This window comes from Eublepharis macularius, chromosome 5 (genome assembly GCF_028583425.1).
Source record: "Eublepharis macularius isolate TG4126 chromosome 5, MPM_Emac_v1.0, whole genome shotgun sequence".
Classification (NCBI taxonomy): Eukaryota; Metazoa; Chordata; class Lepidosauria; order Squamata; family Eublepharidae; genus Eublepharis; species Eublepharis macularius.
The window spans coordinates 118259762-118286062 of NC_072794.1; the positions used below are offsets into that span (position 1 = coordinate 118259762).

At 42.9% G+C, this 26301-nt stretch overlaps 1 protein-coding gene across 1 annotated transcript in view; it reads right to left on the minus strand.

The window, feature by feature from the left end:
• PLXNA2 (plexin A2) overlaps positions 1–2808 on the minus strand; it is a 546864-nt gene extending 544056 nt beyond the window's left edge. Inside the window, exon 1 of the mRNA XM_054980080.1 lies at positions 1569–2808. Within this exon, the coding sequence (XP_054836055.1) occupies positions 1569–2756 (1188 nt within the window). The 5' untranslated portion in view covers positions 2757–2808. The remainder of the gene's footprint in view (positions 1–1568) is intronic.
• Positions 2809–26301: the final 23493 nt, after the last annotated feature.

Here is a 26301-nt window from a genome sequence, read left to right on the forward strand (position 1 = left end):
TTCTTTGTGTGCGGTGGGATAGGGATCTACCTCTTCAAGTTCCAGGGCTGCTGCCAAGCTCTGGACCAAGATATTATTTATTACTGGTCCCTTTCCTGCTGCCCGCTCAGGTAAGGTTTCTGGGAATGGTGCAATAGGGATCTACCCCTTCAGGTTCCGGTGATGCTGCCAGGCTTTGGGGCTAAGCTATTATTTATTATTGGTACCTTTTCTGGTGCCTGCTCAGGTAGGGTTTCTGGGAGTTGTGTGGTAGGGATCTTGATGGCTGGAGGAGAGCCTGCTGGCCCCCATGAACAACGAACAATTAACATATTCATGAACAGGTCATGTTCATCAATGTTTGTTGTTCATTGTTTGTGGATTGCTAAAAACAACGAACACCATGTTTGGGTTTTTTTCTGTTTGTGCCCATGTCTAGTCACCACATGTCTTTATTTGCTCTGAAGCTACAGGACATATTTCTGGGACTATGGCCCATTGAATAACATGGGACTTACTTCTGAGTAGGCCTGTCTAGGATTGCTCCCTTTGACATGGAAAAAAAGGATTCTTGGTTCTTCTGCACCTATTCAAATGGAACAGCTATATCAATCAAGAATAAAGAAGAAGACTATAATTGTCATTAATCTTTGAAGCTCATTTGGATGATGCTTTCATGCTGGCATTCTTTTGAGCCTCTCTCAGGTTTGGCATCAGACTGGGCAAAAATGGAATCCTCCAATTCAACTGCTTTGTATTATTGGCTTCTATTACCATAATAACAGAACGATTGCTCATTAAACTATTCACCTTTCCATCATGATATATGAATCAATTATACTCTTCATTTTGACACACAGGCAACAAAGGCAGACACAACTTGATGACACTTTATACAGCAGCATTTATAAGTGAGAATTGTTTTCCAGACAATGGCCTCCCAATAGACCGCTAATGTTGACAGATCAGCGCTGGTGCTTTTAATTTCCACAGAGACATGAAAAAAGAAAATGTGTCCAATAGGGTGAGACTATAGCTGAGTTATTATTTGAACTTGCTTCTTTAAAAATAACCATCAAATGGCATCCACAAAGCCAAGAAGCAAGTCCTTATATCACAGAATGCTCTCTAGTACTGCTGCTGCTGCTATTTATAGTCTGCCTTTCTCACTGAGATCCAAATTACAAATTACTGGATTAAAAATGAAAGTACAATATAATCCACAGCTAGAACATTCATCAAGCAAAGTACAATAATGAACACAAGTTAAATAATAATAACAGTGCACTTATATACCACCCTTCTGGACAGATCAGTGCCCGCTCAGAGCCATTAACAAAGTCAATGTTATTATTATACAGTATATATACTGTATAATGATATATTATACAATACAGCTGGGGAGCCGGGGCTAAGAGGAGTGGCTTGCCCAAAGCCAATGGCTGAGGTCATAGCAGTAGTGGGAATCAAACCAGCACAATAGTGATTTGCAGTTCAACCATTTAATAATTATGCTACTGCTATCTCCATGATGTTCTCCATACCTTCCTCCCAAGGAATGTTACCCAAAACACTGTGAACATTCTTACCGCCTTGGTACATTGAACATCTTTCCCTAGCAGCCAGTTGAGTTCCAAGTTGCCTTCCCCCTGGTAGCAAGACTGTAGGCGGTCCTTAATTTGGGCATTGATAGCACGTATGGGGAAGATGCAAAGAGCTGAATCATCAGGGGGCTGGTGATACTGCTTCTGCCCTTTGGAGAAGATGGCAAAAAGGACATCATCCTGGCTCGTGATATTAAGAGACCTGGCCAGCACCTCCCCTGGCTTGGAAAGAAAGGCAGCCTGTAGGAGTCGATACTCCACATCACCCTTGACACACCCAAAAGGCAGAGATACATAGGAGTGGAACTTGGGATCATCCTTGCAGAGACGCACAATTCGAGATGTGTAGAAGAGGTCACTGGCTGAGTTAATAGACACACCCTCAGGTGTCTCTGGTTGAACTGTCAGAAAATAGACGAAATTGCCACTGGCAAATCCATAGATATAGAAGATATCAAAGTGAGAGACCAGGGCCAGTGTGTCTGAGGGGATTTTGATGAGTGATGAAACAAAGTCACTGTGGAGCTCATAATCCAACATAGCCGAAGACTCTGGGTCACGGGGCAGCTTGCGGCTGGAGAGAGTGGGAAAGTAATCCTGCTTGCCATCCACCGCTGTGCCAATAAAAAGCTTCCCATCCTCGCCCTCAGAACGAACTATAACTCCATACATAGTACCTGTCTTGTTAACACTGGAAAGATAGTGCTCTTTTTTGTGAGATGGTTCCACCAATATGAAAAGGTCATCCAGTCGCAGAAGTTTGCATACACCCTGGTAGAGGCTTCCACAGGCCAGCAACCTATTTTCTGAGTAGTCAATGATCAGCAGCTTATTGACGTTGTTGGTGAGAGTCAGGATCTCACTGCAGGGTTGCACTATGAGTGGAGGGTAGCAAGACTTGTTGTCCTCCTCAGGTCCTGTCTTGTGAGCTACCAAGATGGTCAAGTTTCCAGACAGCTTGTAAACCCGATTGATGGCTCCCACATAGACTGCTCCTGTGGCCTGATGGACAGTCAAGTGATTGAAAGTCCAATCACGGTTCTCAGAATGAAAGGTATTGTAAATGGAAGTGCTTGCAGCATTCTTTGAAAAGGAAACCAAGAAAAGAAACACCAAGGCCACTGACCAGCCATCGGAGTCCCATATCCGAGGCCAGATCTTTCTCTGTTCCATCCTGCAGAGGGGAGTGAAGAGGCAACAGAATGTGACCCTCAAAGCTCCCTGTGTGTGTCTTTTGCCACAGCGGCACACGTCACATGGTTCTACAAGAATAAAAAAAAAAACATGCACAGAAGAAAAAGATTAGACCAGAAGCATCCTGCAGATACAATTCAAGCAGGCTTTTTCATTAAAGACTCATTGAGATAAAACAAGGACATCTCTAAGCCCATGAAGAATAAGCACAACTCCCATTTGTGTAAACAGTGAAGGCTTTAGCACTCTGTTCTGCCTCTCTGCATTAATTGTTACGCAGTTTAACTGCTCATAATATGCTCTGAGTCATGAGTTCATTCAGCTGCAGGAGGGAATAATCAATCTCAGCCAAAAGACAAGTGTTTTGCAGACAGTTCACCTATCCAGTCATCAGATCTAACAACCCTGGCTAGGGGGGCTTATTTGCAAGGTGTTGAATTGACAGGTGAGTAAGAGGGGTTTCCTGCCTGTGAAATCCATAGGGGGTTACAATTTAATTAAAGAGGAAAATCTCAGGCAGAGATGTCTCGTATGTGGGCAGCACACCTTATTTCTGCATGTTTCCCATTCACCAGCATCTTGGTGTCTTGGGCTGTGTCTGCACCCTCTTTAACTGGCAAGTCCATAGATAGTGGGCTGTATGCCAGTACTGTACAAAAGTACGGAGTCTGCATTAAGTGGCAAGTCACTCAGTCACAAATATGCAGCCACAAACTAGGATCCTGACCTCAGACTCAAGACAAATAGTCCTCTTGTATTTTAAAGACTGTGGCTGCAATCCTCTTTTCCAAGAGTAAAAGCCCCAATGATTAAAATGAAATTTACTTCTGAGTAGACCCGCTTAAGAGTGCTCATTTATTGTTGCATGAGATTTCATTAACAACAACCTACTTTGGCACATCTGATAAAATGCAGTTCATTTGTACACTGGGGTTTGCATGAGGGATGAAATAGTATTGATGGGGAATGCCTGATTTGTAAGGTACAAGCTAAGACACAGCCCTGGCATATTAGCTGTTTTCTATTTATTGAACAAGGGAAGCAGTGCAAAGAAAACTATACTGAAGTATACTGATCAAAAAGAATTTGGGCAATATATTATTTAGCATCCTGTTTTATGTAAAAGACTAACCTCCAGTTTGCACATATGTTAAAAAGGTCTAGCTAAGATATGCACATGAACAGCATGAAGAAATATGAGATACATCTAAGCACATCTCATTGGATATTGAAGCCAACTGTAGTCAAGCAACTTAAATTAGACCCAACAGTGTGCCCTTATTCTTCCCACTCGCTCATGCCTACACAGCTACTGACATCTGTCCTCCTGTATCTCACTTTGGCTGCTGCTCTGGCTGGACCTAAGCAGCTGTACTATGGCTGCCTGGTAACCACGCTCCTTGGACCAGGTATAAAAGCCACTTGGACCAAGTATAAAACACTGCTACTGTGCCAGAGGAGACAGAAGAGACTGAAATACCATTTTCAGGACTGGCACTCAGGACAAATATCTGTATCATTCGATAGATGAGCCATCTCCACCAGTTAGCATTTTGAGGCTCTTAAAATACTTCCCTGTTTTATCTTCCATGAATCTTTAATGTTTCTTAAATTCAGTGGTGTGCCAAACTTACATTTCTCAGAAAAAGAAGACTGAAGAACATTTGAATAAGGTAAAATCAGGGAACTTAAATCAATTGTGAAGACAGGAGACAGGGATGAACCAGCCAGGCAGTGCTCAGTTTCCCTTGGGAAAAGAAAGTAGAGGCTTTTCTTGCTCCTACCTCCAGTAAGTGTGAAGCCCTTTTTTCTGATGCCATTTACCCATTTGTCAGCAATTATCTCTGGGTTTCTGTCAGTTACATAATGCATTGCACTGCACACTGCACTGAAGCTTGCTGAATCTCTACCTCCACCTCTCTTTTCCGCTATCTGAGGCTCACCCTGACTAAGACTGGATCAACCTCCACTCTTTCTGTAAAGGCAGAACAGCCTTTCATTGTGTTTGGCAGGCAGCAGCTGTACATTCCTTTCAACACTGGCTTGCATCACTTTTTTGATTTGTACGCTGGCCATCAGCTGCACATAGTACCTGACTGAAAGAACAGACACTGCAAAGGGGTAGAGTTCAGCAGCTGCTCTTATTTTTTTCCTGCAAAAGCACTTAGTGGTCTGGGAAAGTGCTATGTATACAAGGTCTGCAATAGCTACAGTCCTCACTCAGGTGTTGCTGGACATTCACATACCATACTGAAGTCCTCTGATCAGGTATAGCTAATACTCTCAGTACCTACTTCTGATAACATGTTATACTGCATTTTACGCAGCAAACACGTGTAGTCTGGATATAATTCATGCTCAGACATGCATCTTTCAAGAGATAAGGACAGGTGTCTGGTTATCTGAATGAAAAGTTTTACTTCTGTGTGTAACATCAGTCAAATATTTCTTCCAGTAACACATAATACACTGCTCAAAAGAAGACATTATCCCTAAAGCTACATGGGCATTCTAGCAGAGAACTGATCTGAAACAGACTTGATGCTGAATTTTATTGTAGGTGGAATTTGGTGACAAGCTAGAACAGACTCAGGACTTAACATAATAAATTATTCCATCTTTGTTTCAAAAGGCTTTTCATACACAGTAAGCCACATGCATGCACAAATGCCCCTAACAAAGTCTCATTGACATGGCATGATTATATCATGGTACCATATGCTCCCAGGAAGCTTCTAATACAAAGAAGTCTAACAAGACCCTTCAACGTTAGAAAAGCCCCAGAACTCCCCAAAGTCCAGGTAGTTCAACTGGAGCATCTGTACTTTGTTTGGTAACTATAATTCTATTAAAGAGCTTCAGTGTCTGATAGATTTATAATCTCCAGGATTCCTTGAAATTAAATAACTAACATTTGCCATGTAAGTATGTGATCCTAAAGCCAGCTCAATGCATTTTACTACCCCTAAATGCCATCCTTCCAAGCACTTCTGCAGCCTGTTTTGGACCCTGGTTGTGACAGTGGAAGGGCATATCTCCTCCTTCATGCTCCTTGAAAGTATAAGGAGCTCTTGCTGCCAGCCTAGGATTTGGCGCATTGCAAAACATTGACACGTTCAACTGGAAGGGTTGGGGGGGGCAATTACTGCTGTCTTGAAGGTTCTGTGGTACAACCCTGTGGCTCCAAAGCTTTATGTATTCTCAGAAGGACTAGTGCTAAACAGAAGGATAAGCCAGAAGAATGACAACATGCTGGAGTAGGACCTTTTTGAGATCCTTTCTCCCACTCCTACTTCCCCTTTCATTCACACACAATCAATTGTCAACTGTCAAGCAGAATTAGGAGTCGTAAGGTTGGGATTTCCTTAGAAAATGGGAGGCTTGACTTAGATAGGTTGTGTGATGCTGAGTTACTTCAGAGAACTTTTTATCCACCCTTCCGGGATGAAAAAGTTATTAAAAGCCCTGGGACGATGACGATGATGACGACGATGATGATTGACCTTATTCTCTCTGAAATGACCACCTTTTTCCTCAAGCTGTATGAGGCAGAAAAGAAAGGAGATGAAATGCTTTATGCTTCATAATCTCTTTTCCACCTCAGAACTTGCCTCTTACCTGAAACACTTTGGAATGTAGCTACACAACACTATTTACAGGACAAATAGCTGCTAAATGAGAATCGGAACTTCTTTTAACTTAATCCTGGGAAAATACTTTAATAAAATTGCTCCAAAAAGCTTATTATCGAAGTGCCAGTTCCAATATGATCCCATATACCTGAGGACTGCTTTTTTAACTCAATAAAAATAACTTGCAGCTATGTGGAATAGTATGGTCAGAGAGCATCAGAGATTAGCAGTTTTTGTTCAATGATTATTGCCACTGTGTCGGCTACAGTCCCTGGCCCATTCTTGTTGCCAGTTTTCTGTGTAATTGATAGAAAGTTACCTTTCCTGAAGCACCTCAGCTGCATTTTACAGGTGAGAAATGAACCCAAGAGAAAATGTGCCAAAGCCACGAAGGGAGCCCTTAAAAACAAAACACAATTTCAGTGTCTCCCTCTGTAACAGTGCCTATATTTTCTGAAGGTGAGCAAACTAGTGGTTAGGCAAACAGTGCGGTGTGGGGAGAAGAAAGTAGTGAATGTTAAGACAAAGTGGCTTCTCTTAGAAGAATAACTTTAAATTTTTAAAAGAAAGTAACATGATTCTTAAGAACCCATTTCTGGAAACTCTAATAGAATCAATGCAGAAAATGAAACCTACCCTATTTGTTTATAAATATTTGATGCTGGTTACAAAATATGATATTCAGTCTCAGGAATGAGTGGAATAAAAAGCTAGATCACCTAATTTTGTCAAATCAATGGAATATGGCCTTAAACTCTACTTGTTGTTTCAATGTAGTTTAAGCTGCAACTTTGTCAGCAAAAAATTACATTTAGGGTATATTGAATACCACAGCACCTTTTTAGTAAAGGTCTAAGTACAGTGTCCAATTGCTGGTGTTGTGACTCACAGGATGCAACTCTTAATCACATGCTTTGAGTGTGTCCTATTATTCGGTCTTTTTGGGAAGAAGTTATTACTCATATTAGTATTGCATCTAGAATATTCATTGATTCTTAACCTATTTGCCCATCTCCTGGAACCTAACTGATGGTCTATGAAAATGGACCCTCCATAAGGTTTCCAGAATCCAAACCCCCAGTGGGAGTGGGGGATCCCCTGCTCCCAGCATCCACCCCCTGCCCCCTCTTACTTGGTTGGCAGGGGGGAAAGGTGCAGGACCCCTGAAGCATGCTCCTGTGCATTCTGGAGCACTTCCTTGTGGTGCCAGCAATGATGTAATTCCTGGCAAGACCAGGAAGTGCTCCGGAGTGCGTTTGCATGTGCCTTCATCTCTTGTTTTGGGCTCTGGAGGACCTGGCAACCCTGACCCTCCATACGCATACTGTAGCTAAAAGACTTATATTGTAGCACTGAAGAGACAAATGCCCACCTCCCATAATTCAATGGACTGGGAACCAACCAATATTTGAACTCATGGTCTATAAATGACAATAGCATATGTTTATCTCTATTTTGTATGAGGTGTCTTTTACTTTTTAAAAATAAAATTTATATTAAAAATAAGCCCTTACTCAAGCAAAGAAACTGCCACGAAATGCACTTCTTTTAATGCATTTGATGGTTTTATCTTCTCTAAACTTTTCTCTGCAAATTCCCTAGCATTAAATGCAAATTTGATGCTACTGCTACTGGCTGCTTCCTTCTCTCAACCCTCTGAGATTAGGGAAACCAGCAGAAGGTGCAACGTCACACTGGCCATGGGCACACTCATGCGGGTCCACATGGGGCTGATTCCTTGAAGATCAAAAATTGGCCCCAAATGATGTGCAGAAGCACTCCCACAGCCAGCACAACAATGCTTCTTCTGGAAGTGTTGTCATTGTGTCCGCTGGGAGTGCACATGCTGCACATGTTCCTGGGGTGCCTGCTGGTGGCAGGAGATCTTCAGGAAGCCCAAAACTTCCCAGCAGGAGACTGAGAGCCTGCCAGCAGCGGGCACCTGGGATCCCTAGTTGTGTTCAGCTTCTCATAAAGCCTTTAATTTGGATAAAGATAAATATTACAAAAAAAATATCTTGTCCACTGGTAAGCTGTTTCTTTTAAAAGAGATTTCCCCCTCCCTCAGGTGCTGGAAATAAGGGAAAGAGAAGGGGAAACAGATGTGTTTTTGTGTGTTTTGACTGTGTAAGTAAGGGATTAGGAGCTCAGTTTCCATACTTGACAAACCTACCTAAACGTGTGCTCAAAGGTACCTTCTCCAGAATTCTAAAGATATGGGAAGACATAAGACTGTGTTTATTTAGTGGCAAGAGAAAAGCAATGAGCACAGTATCAGAATTATTTTGCTTCCCATAATCCATGAAACAGCTTGGGTATTAAAACAGGCTCTTGGGCTAAATCTTAGTAAATCTGGAAGAAGTAGGAACACAGACAAGGAATACTTGCCTACAAGAAGGAAGCAGGGAAGAGAGGTTATGTGTGGTGGAATAAGAACTTGTTTTGTGAAAAGTTGTTGGGAGGAAGGGAGAAAAAATGTATTGTGGTATGGAGGCTGTGATCAAGTTTGCTGACTGTCAGAGCTTAATTTCATGTAGGAATTATAATCTGTAAAGTACACATGCCATGACTCTGTAAAACCTCCTTCTTAATTCAAAGCATATAAAACAGAAGTATCTGTTGCTTTGTGGCATAGAAAAAGCACTCTGCATATACTTGAGGATTTTCAATTTCTTGCTGCTTAAGAACTCTGTACCATGGATGTTCTAACAGATGTTGGAAATCATTGTTGTTACTGTGCTCCTCAGCAGTAAAATGACATCAATGTCTTCTAGTTGATATAAATGTCACATATGTCCATGTATTTTATGTGTATTACATTATTTGACTTCCTGAGCTGTTTTCATCATCTTGAGCTACCTGCTTGCAGGCAATTCTTACCTCTGTCATATCAAGTCCAGATTGTGTTTGCTCCACCATTTTCTACCTGCTACAATGACTGGGATGCCCAACTCTGCTTATGGCCATACCAACTCTGAATTTTCACTGACATAAAACTAGAAATCAGGATTATCCAATGTGTGAGAAAGCACTTTCTTGAGTCTGTCCTATTTATTTATTTATTTGTTTGTTTATTTGGTTTATACCCCGCCCTCCACACAGATGGGCTCAGGGTGGCTAACAACATTAAAAAAATACATTAAAAGTCACAAAAACATAAAATCAATAATAATTTTTAAAAAGTCATTAAAATAGTTCAGGAGCAGGCTATTTAAACAAATATTGGGAGTCCGTATATGGGCATAGCAGATGGCCGAGGGCAGCCCCAGAAAAAGTGGTGGTCTTAGATGGAAGAAGGAGGACACCCGCTGGTACTCAGCCAAAGGCCCGGAGGAACATCTCCAATTTACAGGCCCTGTGGAACTGTAACAGGTCCCACAGGGCCTGGGTCTCCAGTGGGAGAGCATTCCACCAGGCTGGGGCCAGGGCAGAAGAAGCCCTGGTCCTGGTTGAGGCCAGACGGATGTCCTTTGGGCTGGAGACCATTGGGAGTTGCTTGTCTGCAGAGCGCAACACCTTGCAGGGGATGTAATGGAAGAGGTGGTCCCACAGGTATGCAGGTCCCAGTCCGTGAAGGGCTTTAAACACCAAGGTTAACACCTTGAACCAGATCTGGAACTCCACTGGGAGCCAGTGCAGCTGGCACAGCACAGGATGAATGTGCGCTCAGATTGGAGCTCCGGTAAGGATGCATGCTGCTGCATTCTGGACCAGCTGTAACTTCTGGGTCAGGCCCAAGGGCAGCCCTGCGTAGAGTGAGTTGCAGTAGTCTAGCCTGGAGGTGACCGTTGCATGGATTACTGTGGCCAGGTCCCAGGGAGAAAGATAGGGTGCCAGTTGCCTGGCCTGTCAAAGATGAAAAAAGGCAGACCTGGCAACGGTTGTGTTCTTTGATATCAATCACCTTCACCTTCACTGGGGTGGCAAACTCGTATGCTTCATATTAGTTTGGGAACAAATAAGTTTGATATAAAGGAAGAATAATATTTAGCCCTCTCTATAAAATCCAGAGATAGGATTCTTCTTCCAGCAGTCATATATTACTGAGATGTTAAACCTTCACACTATAAGTGTGGAACTGCATGAGAGAACACCCCTCCATTCAAGATGACAGAAAACTAGCATGTTATGCACAGAAAAGGCTAAACCCGAAAAGGCTTGTGTGATCAACTTCACTTAACAGGTTTTTGAAGTGCAGCAAAATCAGAGAACTGGGAGGAGAAGAGTTAATTATTCCCTAGAAAGGAGAGCTTGTGTGACAGGCAGCTCCCTCTTCTCTGACTGGTCAGTTAGAACCAGTCTGAAGACAGATGATTTTCTGACAGGATTTGGAGTCAGAGAGTCTGACAAGAAAAGTCAGACAAGTGCACCTTTAGAGTGAAGGAAGAAGACTCCTTTGCCTTAACTGTAGTATTACTGTCCTGAGGATGAATTCTATCTAAGAATTCAAAGTCTGTGTCAGCATAAGCTGAGTTTGCTTTACATGGACACCAGAGAATTGGGAATGTGTTTTGGCGAGAGTAATTGGGTAGCGGGTTGAGACTCCCTTTCAAGACAAAAATAAGAGGGATTACATCTTCTGAAGAGAAGAAGATTATTTCCAGTCCAGTTTTCAAAGGGGGTTTGGCTCTGAGGAGGACCCCACATCTGTTGTGAAGGGAAAGCTCAGGAGCCTACTCAGAAGATAGCAATACCCTCTAGTTTCAAGAAAGGAGTGAGTTAGGTGCACAAAGAAAGTTACTACCTCAATAAAACCTGTCAGAGGAAACTTCCTGAAAAAACATTGTTGCTGTACCTAAATTACTAAGTAAAATACCTTTCACTGGGTAGTGGGTTGCGATTCGCTTTCAAGCCAAAAGAAGAATGGTTATAACTGTGAGGGGAAGATTAATTCTTCCCAGTTTCTAAGGAGGGGTTGACTCTGAAAAGAACTCTAGTTGTGTGGTGAAGGGAAAGCGATTTTAGACTAACTCTGGAAAACCTGAACAATCATAGGAAACTTTCTGAAGAAACGTTGTTGTAACTAAATTACTAACTAAAACACCTTTCACTGTTAACAAAGAATATATGAAAAAAAAACATTAAGGATACTATTTTGTCTGTTACACTAAGTGCATTCTGTAATACCAACAAAATTTTCCCTCTGCATTTCCACCTCCTGACTACACTTACTCAATCCGTGCCTGTTAAATAAAGTTATTATTTCTTTTTGAATGTTATACAGTCTCTAGTGCCATTGCCAACAAAAAAGAAGAGGAATCCTGCCTTTCCCTATCAAGTTCCCGTGCTGAGCTAAAAAGCCAAAATTATACCTGTCAGGGTGGAACAGACTTTCAGAACCCCAAATATTAACATGCTACTTGGGCACGCTCAGTCAAAGAAAGGAAACTGAATTTTGGTGGGAAAATCTGCCTCACAATGGGAACAGAGTGAAGGGGGGTGGGTTCCATCATAGCTTGTCACCAGGTCACAGGTTTTTTGGACGTGAGGGGAAAGTTTTGTTGCTTGTGAAGGTTCTTTCATTCTTGCACTCACAAAGCTTGGGAAACAAGAAGCTAGTTTAATAGTGGCATAGTGAGATAGGAAACCCCTGGCTCAAAAATTGCTTGTACCATGAATTCATTTGGGGACCTCAGGTAAACCACTATTCTCTCAGGCTTTACTCTGTCTGCAGTAAGGGAAGAATTCAGAAGTATTTTAAGGATAACTAAAATCAGGGGTTTTTTTTCCAGCAGGAACGTGGTGGAACGGAGTTCCGGAACATCTTGAAAATGGTCACATGGTCGGTGGCCCCGCCCCCTGACCTCCAGACAGAGGGGAGTTTAGATTGCCCTATGTGCCACTGGCACATAGGGCAATCTAAACTCCCCTTTGTCTGGAGATCAGGGGGCGGGGCCACCGGCCACGTGACCATATTCTCCGAGGCCAACCCACTGAGTTCCACCACCTCTTTTCCCAGAAAAAAAGCCCTGACTAAATAATGTATAATATGTTTTGAATACTCTACAAAGCAATATATATAGTCTAAGTATTATTACCAAAAACTGTGACTGGAGAGACTGTACTGTTTCTCTAGACTTCTCTAGAGTTGATTGGATATACTACCCTAATCTACCCTATTCTCTTTCAGTTCTTCAACTCTAAATTAAAGATAATGCTTTTGTTATTCACAAGGCTAAAATTCAAATGGTATTGAAGTGAGAATATAAGTACATTAATGAACAAAATTTCCAAAGAAACATCACATCATTTTAGCACATAAGCCCCAAATCCCTGTCTTGAAGGAAGTTGCACCTGAGCCCTGGAATGGACAGGCATACGACTGCCAGTACTACTCAGCCTTCAGCTTAGATGTTTCTGACAGGCCTTTTACAAACACAGGGGTAGTGTGCAGCTTGATCTTCATCATGTTTACTCAGAAGCAAGTCCCACTGAGTTTAACAGGGCTTTCTCCAAGGTATGTGCCCACAGGATCCAGCCCAATAAAATTCTATCTAAAATTAGCAATAATTCTATTATTGTTTTCAAACACTGACATGTAGTTGAACCAAATATAAACCATTCCATAATGCTAATGTTTAAGGATGGAATAGATTCCTGACAAACATATGGTTAAGAACATGAATTATGAGCTAGAACATGCTATTTTCAGCTCAGTCACAAACTCACTAGATGTCCTTAGGCAAGCCGCTATCTCTCAGCCATCCATCTGCAATATGGGGATAATATCAGCATGCTTTATGGGACTGCTGTTAAGATTATGCAGGATAATATGTATAATGCATTTTGGGCAACTAGGAAAAATGTCCTATAAATACAAAATACTAATTTAGGAACCATTTGCTCTAATTGTACTACTGGTCCAATTAACTTCATCTTTTAAACAGTATTCTGAAAAATTATCACCAAAGTCAAATGTGTTTGGACTTCCACTACTCCCAAGAAATTCCATTCTGGTTTGCCATGATTGCTCTTCAGCAATCACTAGTCATCAAACCTAACTACACACTGATTGCTTTTAATCTGTATGAGATACTTAAACAGAGGTGTCCCTTTTGAGTAATCAACAGTGTGTGCATGTTATTGTCTCAGCAGAGACTGAGGACATTTCCTGAACAATTTCTCCCTTCCACACGACACTCCCTTTCCTGGTCTCAGAGCAGAGACTGGTGAAAGACACCTGGAGTCTCTTTACAAAACCATGCCAAACACCATGTTCAGCAGATATACTTCCAGTAGCTGGCCTATCTTACCAACTGTGCTTATAAACCATGGAGAAGTGAAAGTTGGCGAGTCCATTTCCCTTCACCCTTGAAGAAATGTTCTTTTTAAGAGGTGGGAGTGCAAGATAAAAAAAAAAACTTTTTTCAGATGTTTCAGTCACATGTTACTGGGAGCCTGGCAACCATGCATTCTGATACATTTGAAATTGGGCTCTTGTAAAGCATAGGAGCATGCTCACTGCCAGGGGCAATGATATCAGGAAGTAATGTTGTGCTGCCCGGTGGGAGGGTACCCACTGTTTTCTGGCACAGGAGTTTTTTTGTCTCCCAGGCTCATTCCCCAGACTTTTTTGCCCACCAGCCAGGTGAGTGGCAGCGGGGAGCAGAGGCTCTGAGCAAGGAATCTCCCACCCCACCAGAGGACTGGCAGCCCTATATGTAATGCCATGAAGTCTACTTTCTGAAGCTCCCGTTTCCTCCAGGGGAATTGATCTGTGTAATCTGGAGATCAGTAGTAATTCCAGGAGAACTCCTGGCCCTTAGCACCCCTTAGCAAAATAGCAACCCTAGCTATTTTATTGATCTGCATTGGCTTGTGTGTGGAGAAACTGAGACTTGTGATGCCCTAATTCAGCATCTGTTCCCCCACCTTTTTGGTTAAATAAATTAAATTCTATCATCTCTGTGTGATATATATTAGAAGTTCAACCTGGAAAGGAGCTGAACTAAGTCTAGACTAGCATTCTTTTAGGACAACATGTTATCCACACAGTAATTCTGCTAACCTTACATTGGAGTTTTACTCAGTGCGAGAGGGAGGGCAGGAAGAAATAAGCCAGTGCTCAGCTCATATGGCCCTTTCTTATGTGCCCAGGTTAACGTTGATCACGACTTTGGAGTCAGGAAGGAATTTTCTTCAAGGCCAGACTGGCCAGAGATCTTGAAGATTTTATTGCCTTCCTCTGGGCATTGACCAAGGGTCACTGGAGGATAGGAGAGGGGTAGCTGTGAATTTCCTGAGTTGTTCAGGGGGCTGGACTTAATGACCCTTGGAGTCATTGCTAGCTTTGTGATTCTATGGTTTTAGGAGATCTGAACAATGCTGTACAAGAGGCGCTCAATGTCTGGGGCCCATCGTGTCTGAAGGCATCCCTACTTCTCTATCAAGTGTAGTGCTGTGGCTAGATATCAAACTAGGATCTGGGAGACCTAGGTTTGAATCCCCATTCTGCCACTCTTAGCCTAACCAACCTCACAGCATGGTTGTGAGAATAAAATGGAAGAGAGGAGAAAGATGTAAGCCGCTATATATATATCAGTCCTCATAGTTCCTTCACAGTTGTGCTGATGAAATACGTGGTATTGCAAAAGAGATCCCCAAAGGCCAGAGAAACATCACAATGTTCTTGTGCCCCCATTTTTTAAATTTGTGATGCATCCCCCCTTTTTTTAAACTACAAAGCAGTGTGAAAATCAAGCATTGATATAGGGTTGCTGTTCCCCCAGTGGGGTGAGGGATCCCTTGCTCCAATTTTCCTCCCCTCGCCGCCATAGGGTTTCCAGGCCCCCTCAAACTCCTGGCAGGGGACACGGGCCTGGCACTTACCTTTGGGGAGAAGGGTGTGTGCGCCCTCACAAGTGCGATGATGTCACTTCAGGAGTGATGTCATCGCAGCCCCTGGGCAGGCTTGTTTTTGGGCGCTGCGGAGCGCTCCTGTCCTCTGCAGCGCTAGAAATGGGCTGTTCTGCCATGGATCGGGCCCGTTTTTGAGGCGCTGCAGAGTGCAGTGGCTCAAAAACGGGCCCAATCTGCCCCAAAATGGATCCATGGCAGAACAGGCCCAATCTGCCCCATTTTGGGTGCTGTGGAGTACAGGAGCATTCCTGCTCTCCACAGCACCTCAAAACAAGGCCAATCTGTGCCAAAATAGGCCCATTTTGGGGTGTTGCAGGGCACAGGAGCACTCCTGCACTCTGCAGCTGCTGAAAACGGGCCCGGTTTGCCGTGGATCAAGCCCATTTTGAGTGCTGCAGAGCACAGGAGCGCTTCCACACTCCACAGCAGCCCCAATCTGGGCCAAAATGGGCCCGATCCTGGCGGATGTGGAGCACAGGAATGCGTCGCGCCATGGGGGAGCTCACAAGGAAGGTGCACGCCCCCCCACTGCTCAGGTAAGTGGGGGTGGGGGTGGAGAGTGGGGGCGAGGGCGAGGGATTCCCTGCCCCCACCAGGGGTCTGGGATCCCTACACCACCACTCACCTGGCTGGTGGGAGGAAAGATGCAGGAATGGGCCTCCCAGGTGCACTCCTGGTGTGGCATGACAACATTGTGCAGGCCCCAGGCGTGCTCTTAGCTTCATGCCAGTCTGATTCGTCCCATTTGGGAGCCATAATAGGCCTGGCACAATGCCTGGAGCACTTCTGGGGCCTGCACGATGATGTCAGTCTTGGAAGTGAGGTTATCATGCTGTTCTAGGAGCAAACACGGGCAAGAAGAAACCAAAGGTAAGTGCCAGGTTCCCCCCATTTCCACTGGGAGGGTTAGGGGGTCTGACAACCCTATGCTGATATGTCCACTAAATGGTTTTGCTTTCAGCTTATTAATATTCTCATTCAGAAAGCTAGAAAAGATGAGTGTTTTTAAGAAGAGAACTAGCAGTGAAATCCTAGGAAGAGCTACTGCATTCTAAACCCATTGATTTCAACAGGTTTAGGATTAGAGTAATTCTGAATAAATACTCCTGGGGTCAGTGACAAGATAGAGCTGAAAAGGAACATCAAAAACAGGCAGCAAGTTCAGAAAAGTGACGGCTCCTTCTCTTCTTGGGAGGCCTTTTCATTTGCAGCAGTGGCATCTGCCTCAGTCTTAATGAAAGGAAAACTGCAGCTCCTATTATGAGGAGGAAGATTGCAGCAGCAAAGCTGGAGAGTTACCGTGAGGTGAACATGAATTAGAGACTGGAAACAGAATGAAACTGGAATGCCAAGGTTACAAGCTCACCTTTCAGTTCAACCTCACTCACATATTTCCTCTCATTAATTTTCCAAGAGAACTTTTTAAAAACTTAAACTCTCCCTCATCTTTCCTGAAGCGAGATAATTTCCAAAGGGCAGAATCAAGTAGCTCAGGTGCATCTGCTCTATGGAAGACACTTCAGGTTGCTAACTGCTTTTCAAGTGTACAAGAGAAGCCAGATAACCTGTAATAAACACCAGTGACCGGAACCCGAGAGCCACGCTTGCAGAACAGCTTTGTTCTCTGATAAAGTGACAGCACAGCCTGAAAGCAGATACCAGAGAGAGAGACTAAGTACCAAGAAACCACAGTACACTTTCCCCCTTTCTACTGTCCTAGTCTGGAGAAAAGTTAACAAGACTATAGTCAAAGATAAAACATAAAGAATCATGACAAAGACTGCAATCCTAAGCATGCTTCCTTAGAAGTAAATTATATTTCAATCAATGGGGTATTTTATGAGCTTAAAACAAACAAAATTAAACTAAAAAGAAACAGATTTCAAGCTGTTTCATCTGGAGAAATTTAAAATGATAGTACATTAAATAAATTACCATTCGTTTTATACATCGCTAGGTGGTAAATTATTCTAGACTTGATGTTAACTTTTTAAATTGATCACACAAAAAAAAATCATTAAAACCAAGAGTTCTATATGGCTCAACTCTAATTGTTTGACTCTAATACTTTATTGACTTCTCAGTAACCTGTAAGTTCAAATGAAAAATATTGATGGATATGTATTTCAGATACTATGTGGAAGTAGTTAATTGCCAGAGGATTCTGGACTTGAACCAGGGACCTCATATTATAAGGCAAAAACTGAATTCAAATTCCTGTTCAGTATTGCTAAACCGTGATAAAATACAAATAGAATAGGGCTACCGACCTTCAGGTGGTGGGTGAAGATTTCCCAGAATTATAACTAAACTGCAGGCAACAGAGATCAGTTACCCTGGAGAAAATGGATGCATTGGAGGATGGACTCCTCTGCTTCCCATAATCTGCCTTCTCAAAGCTCTGCCCCCCCTCCCCCAATCTCTAGGAATTTCCCAACCAGGAGATGGCAACCCTAAGTTAAAAACATCCTCCTCATCTCACACAAAATCTGGCTTATTGCATCTGACCATTACTTGTTTGATATATAAACCACTGCAAGACAATAATACAAATTATTATATAGGGAACTTATATGAAGCCACCTTACAAAGTGAGACTACTTGACCATCCATATCGGTATTGGCTGCTCTCAGTGGTCCGTACAAAGAAAGGTTGCTACCAACATCTGCCATTGGAGCAGATCCTTGACCAGGAGAACCCAGAGAGTGAACCTGAGACCTTCTGTATGTAAAGCAAAGCACCTATACTAACTCTCAACCATGGCCTCTGCTACCATTCATTTCATGTGCCCCCACATTAAACTACAACACCCTACTTACCCCCTTTCTTATTCTCTTGTGTTATTTTACAAACAGGATAATACAGGCAAGTTAACTCAAACTCATTTATACTGCCCAACCACTTTGTGGCATGGGTTGTGTGTGGGGGAGAAGAGCACAATGTAATTTATGTAACCTATAAATGCGACTTTAAAAGCAATTTGGATCCATTTGGTAAAGGAAGTCGAGAGGGAGTAAATGCAGCGATGCAATCGAAATGCAGGCAGCTGAAAGGCCTCAATTAGTCTGAAAGGCGTTATCTGGTATTTAAATAATTATTAGATTGAAGGCATAATCACAGGGTTTGAGCTGATTTTTTCGCCACTGTCATCTTAATGGAGACCATAGTATTATTATTCAAATGCCTGTGATTCTCATTGAAGAGAAAGCAGAGCGGGTGTTTGGCAGGAGGGGTTGGGGGGGATGTCATTTAAGCTCCATGTGATGGCAGAAAACATGATTAGTCTTTTCTCTCATTTTTACTGTTAGTAACAGACAGATGCTATGGACTACCATCCATCTTGCTGTATGCAGACAATTAGAAATATATATTAGAGAATCGTTTGCAACCCTCCCCACCCCCCACAACATGCATAAAAGAAACATTTAGATGTGGCTTAGCTGCATATGCCTCATTAAACTGGAGTCTGCTTCCTTTTGAAAAATGGGATATATTTAACTTTCTATGGTGTAATTTATGGGCAAATCCCTTTTTTTCCACTCTGAAGGTTTATATAGGTTTTTCCGCCTTCAAAGGAAAATTTGAGTTCTTTCTAAAGGATTCTGAGGATGGAATGCCAGTAGGAGACTGAACTCTACAAACCTTTCCTACTTACAACTTGATCTTGCGCCTGCTTCTTCAGAAGTAAGGCCCAGTGAGTTCAGTGGAACTGATTTCCAACTTACTGCCTATAGGATTGCAAATAATTGCCTGTGAGAATGAACTGGTTTCCCAGCGCAACCTAAGGTCTTTTTTGCATCTAGTGTAGGCTGCATAACACCACTTTATTTTAAGACTGCTGCAAACTGGACACTGGAGCTTTTTCATCATGCTCAATTACATCTTTTTCTCTCTTTCTCCTTTTTTGGTGTTTGTGCGTTTGCATGCAGCCTGAAGAATTCTAACGAACTCAAAAGCTTGTTCTGTATTTTTTGATGATTTAGTCAGTCCTAATAAAAGGTATTATCCTTAAGTGGTTTGTGCATTTTACTGTCAAGATCTATTGACTATGCTTGGAGACATTAAGGCCAAACATACCACTGTAAATCTTAACATTAACAAATCTCTATCAGCTCTGTTGTTTCTGTATTTCTGATGGATCAATACTTAGTGAGCTTAGAAGGGTAGAAGCTCATAATGATGCCTTACAAATTTAGTGGAGAAATGGCAGACAGATTATATATTACATGTTGTCCTCTGCTCATTTACCTTTGGATTCTGTATTCTCGCTTGGAAGAGATTCATACCTATTCTGAGTAGTTGTCTATAGATTTCAATTATTTTAAATTATATTTGAATTGCTTTTCCATCATAGTTCATTATGATTCCTGGAGAACCTATGTAATTTGGGCTGAGCCAGGAGTTACGAATTTTCAATTTAACCACTTATATATGGTGTGTCAGAGCACAAAAGTGACCAGTCACAATGTACACATGGAATCACACTTGTATTAAATGCTGCACTTTCATCTTTATCTTTGCTAACCTAATAGTGCAATCCTAAACAGAGTTACACCCTTTTAAACCTATTGACTTCAACGGACTTAAAAGGGGATAACTTTGTTTAGGATTATATTGTCAATCTAGCAAGGCTCAATGCTAGGGTTGCCAGTTGGTCTCCTGAAGAATAAAGGGCCCTGGGGAGAGGGGGGCTCACAGTAGTCACTTTAGGAAAGATAGTGCATACACTCCTGGCCCACTTCACTTCCAGAAGCGACGTCATTGTACCAGGGTGTGCATGCCCCAGCCCCAAAGTCTCTCCGTGGCAGGGCCACATAGCCAGGGATCGGCAGTGGGGAGCCAGCCTGGCCAGCCCAGCCTAGTCCTCCCAGAGGTCACTTCTCAATGGGGAGTGGAGAGGCGGGGGTGCTATGGGCCTGGCCTATGAGTGGCACTGGCTCCTGGGCCAAGTCTCACCTGTTCTGCACCAGCACGTAAGCCAGCTTCTTGTGCACTACACCACTCCCACCCCTTCCTCACCTTTCCCTTCCCTTCCTTCCCTTCTCCTCCCTCCTCTCCAGGTGTCTGGTATTTTGAATCCATTTCCTCCAGACAGTCCAAGAAAATACTGGACTGTCCAGATGAAAACTGGACATCTGGCAACCCTAGTTACCAAAGAAAGTTCTAGTAAAAGGGTTCAGGATATTTGCTAGCAAGCTTATTTTTGTAGATTTTATTAAAATATAATATCTCACCTTTCCATCCTAACAGAGCAGTCTAGGAAGCTAACCTGTTCAGAAGAGCCTGATAAAAGCCATTTGGATGAGACGGGATAAAATTACTTAAGAAAATAACTAAAATATCAAAATATCCAAACACCAAGTGTAAAAATAAATTTACAAGTCTAAAATCAGAACTGCACATTCATATACCAAGAAAGCAACAGCTTGAAATCATTAACTGTTACCCAGCATAAATGTATGCTCAAATAGAAGCATCTTATCCTGGTATCTGAAGAGTAACCAACGGGGATCAACTGTGAAAAGGAGACATACATATGTGAGCCAAAACAGGCAATCAGCTTAACATTTGGTAGGTAGTTCTACCACATACATTTGTGGTCACCTATGTCTCTACAAATGTTGTGTCATTCTTTTCGGTCATATATTCTTGTGGCAAAGATTTGCCTGAATTTCTTAAACAGAGAAATTACCCCAACATCTCTGAAGTTATGTTTGTTCATGTATGAAAATGGTTGGGGAGGGATATGCTTAATTTTAATTTGTAAAGTGAACCTTTCTGGAGATCACTTTCCTCAATTTCTTTTCCTTTTAAAGAGGTTATATGCATGTGTATACAAGTATGTGTGTTCAGGTTTGCACAATGAGCGTGTCATTAAAAAGACTAAGCATTTAAAACAAACTCGACATGGACTTCTTTTAATCTTCCATCCAATAATATGCATTTGTAAATAAAGGACTATGAAACATAGACAAAATGCTGCATTAGTGTATAGCAACAGGATCAGCAGAAGTAACATCTTCAGTCACAGCAGCAGAATGAATCAGTGACTAAGGGCTGGATCCAGACAAAAGTTTCCATCAGTGAAATGAAACTTTCCTCCCTTACCCCCTCTCACTGCAACCCAACAACGTCCACAAAATGTTGCTCCTGGAAGATCAGGGATTTTGAGAAACAACATGGGGGAGAGAGGGCTGCAATGGGAAAGGGAAATTGGTGGAAATGGCCAATTTAGTCTGGATCCAACCTAAGCACATTAGCACATGAACAAAATAAGCAAACTTGTCAACCTTTCCCACATGATAAGCTGGTTGTCTAAATTCACCTGTTTGAAGAGCAGGTGCTCTCTGTGATCAAGCCCCACCCAACCTCTTTACTGTCACCATCTAAGGGGAGAAAGAGGAACAGCTGTAGTTGTCAAGGTGGAGGAGGAGATTAGAACTGAAGTGCAGAGGTTTCAAACAAAGGGAAAGGTGCAGTCATTTCACTGCTGTTTCCTCACTTCCTCAGCTAATGAAGAACACCATCTTTCCAGCACAAGAAAGAGTCTCTTCTCTCCAATAGCAAAACTCTGTCCCACCACTCCACTAGTTCTGCAAGCTGTTTCAATGCTAACAGTTATTCCTCTTATTTGTTTTTATGGTTGTCAGTCCTAAAACACTTTGCAAACCAATCAGGCTTAAAAATAAGGTATGACCATCACAGATCAGATCAGTTCAGATCAAGATCAAGATCCGATCCGATCCGATCCAATCCAATCCGATCAGATCAAGATGGGTAGTCATGTTTGTCTGTAGCAGTAGAAAAGAGCAAGAATCCAGTAGCACCTATAAGACTAATGACATTTGTGGAAGGGTATGAATTACTAGATTAGATTAGATTAGATTAGATTAGATTAGATTAGATTAGATTAGATTAGATTAGATTAGATTAGATTTTCTAACCATCCATGGAAGTAGCAGAGTTGGTTTCCATGTGTGCTGATGAATGCCTTCTCATTTGCTGGTCATTTGTTCCTCATCCATTTTGTAATGTCAACGCCAGATTCATTACTGGCAGGCAAGGAACAGGGGGCTGCTCTGTTTCATCCTACTGACCACAGATATATGTCATCATTCTGTCAGAAATTCCCTAGAATTCCATATATTGTTGCAAGGGTCATCAAAAGGGCAAAGTTTACAAGCGTCAGTGGCTTCAAGAAAAAAAAAGTACTAAGCTGTTTAAACTGTCTCATCCCATTCTTGCTTTTTATGAAATCACATTATCTGTTCTCATTCACCCTAGTGGCTTGTTCATGGCTCAAAAAGATGTAAAGGCTGGGAGACATGTAGGTAAGCTTAGGTCTGAGTCAGAACATATAACAGGCACAGACAAGTGGCTAACAGAAATGGTATAATGCAGGGCAAGGAGATGAAGAAATGAATGAACAAAATAGCAAGGACAGCAATACATGCACAACCAACCAACCAAGAACGACACTGCATGCTGACTAATTTGTTAACAGCCTGTCACAGAGAATTAGGAATAGAGATGGGCACGATCCGCATTACGATCCAAAAAAGCCCACGATAATGGCGATCATGCGATCGTGACTCAGCGGATCGTGATCGGCCACGGCCAACGATCCAGCGATTGGGAGGGGGCTGGATCGGGGCTGGATCGGGGCTGGATCGTGCTCGGATCGGGAAGCCAGACACTCAGGCGCCAGTAATCTATTCCCAGGGCAATGGAGCCAGGAGAATGCCTGAGCTGTGTTTCTCCTCCTTCTGTCGCTCTGGAAACCCGAATGGAAGCCCAGCTTTCCTTGATCAGCAGGGCTTCCTTCCAACCACGGAGCAGCAAAGCAGTCACCAGTTGGGAGAAGACACCCAGAGGAGGGAGGGGGAAGGGGGTGTTCTGTAGCCATGGGCACTCTCATCCCTGCAAACCCTGATAGGCAGCTCTGACGGCCAAACACAGACGGCCAAACACAAACACAGATGCCGCCGGCATCACTCACCGTTCTTTTCTCGCCAGCGGGCTCCTTTTTGGCCTGGTGGGTGGGCACATGGGGGGGGTGCCGCCGGCGAGCGGCCAGACGGCTCGTCGCCGTCTCCCCGTGCCCGCCGGGCCCGGTGGCCGCCGCCAACACCCACCTTCCCACATTGCTGGGAATAGCAGCACGCCCCGCTTTGGCCTCCATGATCCACGATCTACGGATTGGGAATGGGAGATGATCGGTGTGGATCGTTTAGTTGGGATCGTCACCGGCGCCGATCCACGATCAGCTGGATTGGCAATTTTTTTTGGATCGTGCCCATCTCCAATTAGGAATATAATGTATTAATTTGTCTGAGTTAAATGTAAGCCTACATAAATTCTCTACCTACATCAGCTAAGGTGCTTCCATGACTAACAGCGCAATCCTAAGAAGAGTTACTCTAGTCTAAGCCCACTAAAATCAATGGTCTTAGACTGGAGGAACTCTTATGATTGCACTATAAACCACCAGGAGCCACTAGCTAAGGTTCACCAGCATTCTCAGATGCTGGCAAGCCATCCTAAATGTGCAATGTCCTGCTAAACTGACCTGTTCTTTGTTCACTCTATGTTCTGCACTAGGGGACACAATACTTTAGGTTGCTTTTTTGGGACAATGCATATGTAAGACCCTTCAATGGCAAAACCATACCACTTAATTCCTAATTCAATAATCCTGTTAGATCTCTTACTTCCATTATACACTGAGTTCCTCCCCAATGGGGATCCAAAGCAGCTCACACTGTTCTCCTTTTTTATTGTCACAGCAACCCTGTTTGGTTAAGAGAGCGTAACAGGCCCCAAGTCACCCGGTAGGCTTCCATGGCAGAGTGCCCATTTGAACGTGTACCTCCCAGATCATCTGATGCTCTAACCACCGTTCCACACTGGTTTGAAGCAACTATTCATATTCAATCAAACCCTTCTGCTCATTTCAGTGGGTTGGACCCAACCAGGTTTGCTGCCAGTGAAAAAAGGAAGCAGGACCCTCTTTCACCTCTGCAAATGTCATGCTGGGGATCATGTGACCTGCATGGAGAAAAGCTGTTTGGGATGGGAGGAATGGTGTGAAAGGGAATGGGGCAATTTTTTTTAAAAAAAAGCTGGCTGAATCTAAATCTTTAGATTGTAGTAGAACTACTAATTCATCGCTTCTTTAAGGTGGTTTTATCCCAGCAGTCAAATTGGAGTAACAAGACTGCCAATGATGCCTTGGGCGCCAGCATCAGGAGAGGAGTAAAGACTCTCAAATTGCTGCAGGCTTGTCACATTGCCTCTTTCTTCTTCTTTTACCATGGCAGCTGGGAACAATGAAATCAGGAACAAATTAGTCCTATGTGACTTTTACTGAAAACTAGCAGGGCAGGAGTCAGGAGTGATTCCTGGCACATCTTAATGTCAAATAAGTCAAGGGAATGAAGGGGAATGAGCACATGGAGTAATTGGCAACTTAATGAGGTGGGGTAAGGGTGAGGGGAATCTCAGAATATAAAGGAGAACGTGTACCTTGTTTGATGGTAGTATGCAATGGCCGTTTATTCCCATCTGTTAAGGCAGCCACAATCACAGAATTCAGACATGGCGGTGGAATGCAAAGTATACCAATCACTTTGCCCACTACACAGCTGTCTCCTTTTACGAAGATGGAGAGAAGACGCAGAAATAGTATCAGTTCTCTAGAGCTACCACTTCTGTCAAAACCAGAGGGCATGATCCAGCCTAAAGTAAACTCTTTTAGGTCCCACGAACTTTATGAGTGTTAAGCAAACGCTCAGTCTCATTCTTCTTGTGATATCAACAGGAGGAGAACGTGTTTGTCTTTAGCTAGAATTTTTGCCCTATTTGTTTATTGTCATAAATAACATAAATGAAAGAATAAATAATGTGTTAATTAATTTAAATGAATGCTGGCTTAAAATTTGCTCTTGGCTAGGATTGAAGCAGAATAATACAAGCAACTGGGGATGAGGAAGTGGGACGTGAGGTCAGCAGCCATTCCTCCCTCTCCCAGGGCCTTTGCCAGGGCTTGGCAAAATGACAACCTTAGCCTCCAGAGGTACACCTGCATATTTGAGAGTATTAATGCTGTGGCTTATATTATTGGATGATTAAGGCTTGCACAGAAACAGCAATGGGTATTATAAAACTAGAAGCCCATCAGGACATCTCCAGGGTCCAGAATCTGATGACCCCATCTTTGTGTCTCATACAGTTTACACTCCAGGTATAATATTATGGGCATGTAATATGTTCTTCCAAATATAAGAAATAGCTGGGAGGGCCAAGTACAGTATTGTGATAATTGCTTCCTGCAGGATTCAGAGAGAGGAGGGGGGGTCAAGAGGAGGAAAGCTGGAGGGAAAGAATAAAACCCAGCTGTGAAAAGGCATTTCCCTAATAACAAACATAATCACATGAATTATGGACCTAATTCTCACTTATTTGTCCAAGTTTCAGATATTATTTATACAACAAGTGTACCGGATGAGCCTTCTCTCTTTCCTCCACACTCCCCCACCCACCCTACATCTCTCCCTTGCACACGTCAGCTTGTACGGAAAAAAGAGGAAGCCAAATATGTTCATGAGCATAACTGTGGGCAAATTACAAGCTGTGACAGCATTTCGCTCTAGGAAATGAGGTTTGGAAGAATAATTTTCAACTAAGGGCATTCTTTCCTTAGTTTTGCCACTGACTCACTAAATAACTTTGAGCAAGTAATTTCCCTTCTTTGTGACTGAGCTTCCCTTCTGTACAAGAAACACTATATCACAGGACAGTCTGGCACAAGGAATTAAATTCCTCTGAGGTTCACACATGAAACATTACGAGCAAATAGGGCTAGCGCCCCCCCCCACACACACACATGCTGGAGCCAAAAATGTAATGGAGCTCTGTCTAGAACAAGATGAGTACATAGATTATCATGATTTGCCTCTGATACAAGGAAGATGTACTGTCTAGCACACAGGAGACTTATTGAGAAAATGACAAAGCATTTGCTGCAGTAGCA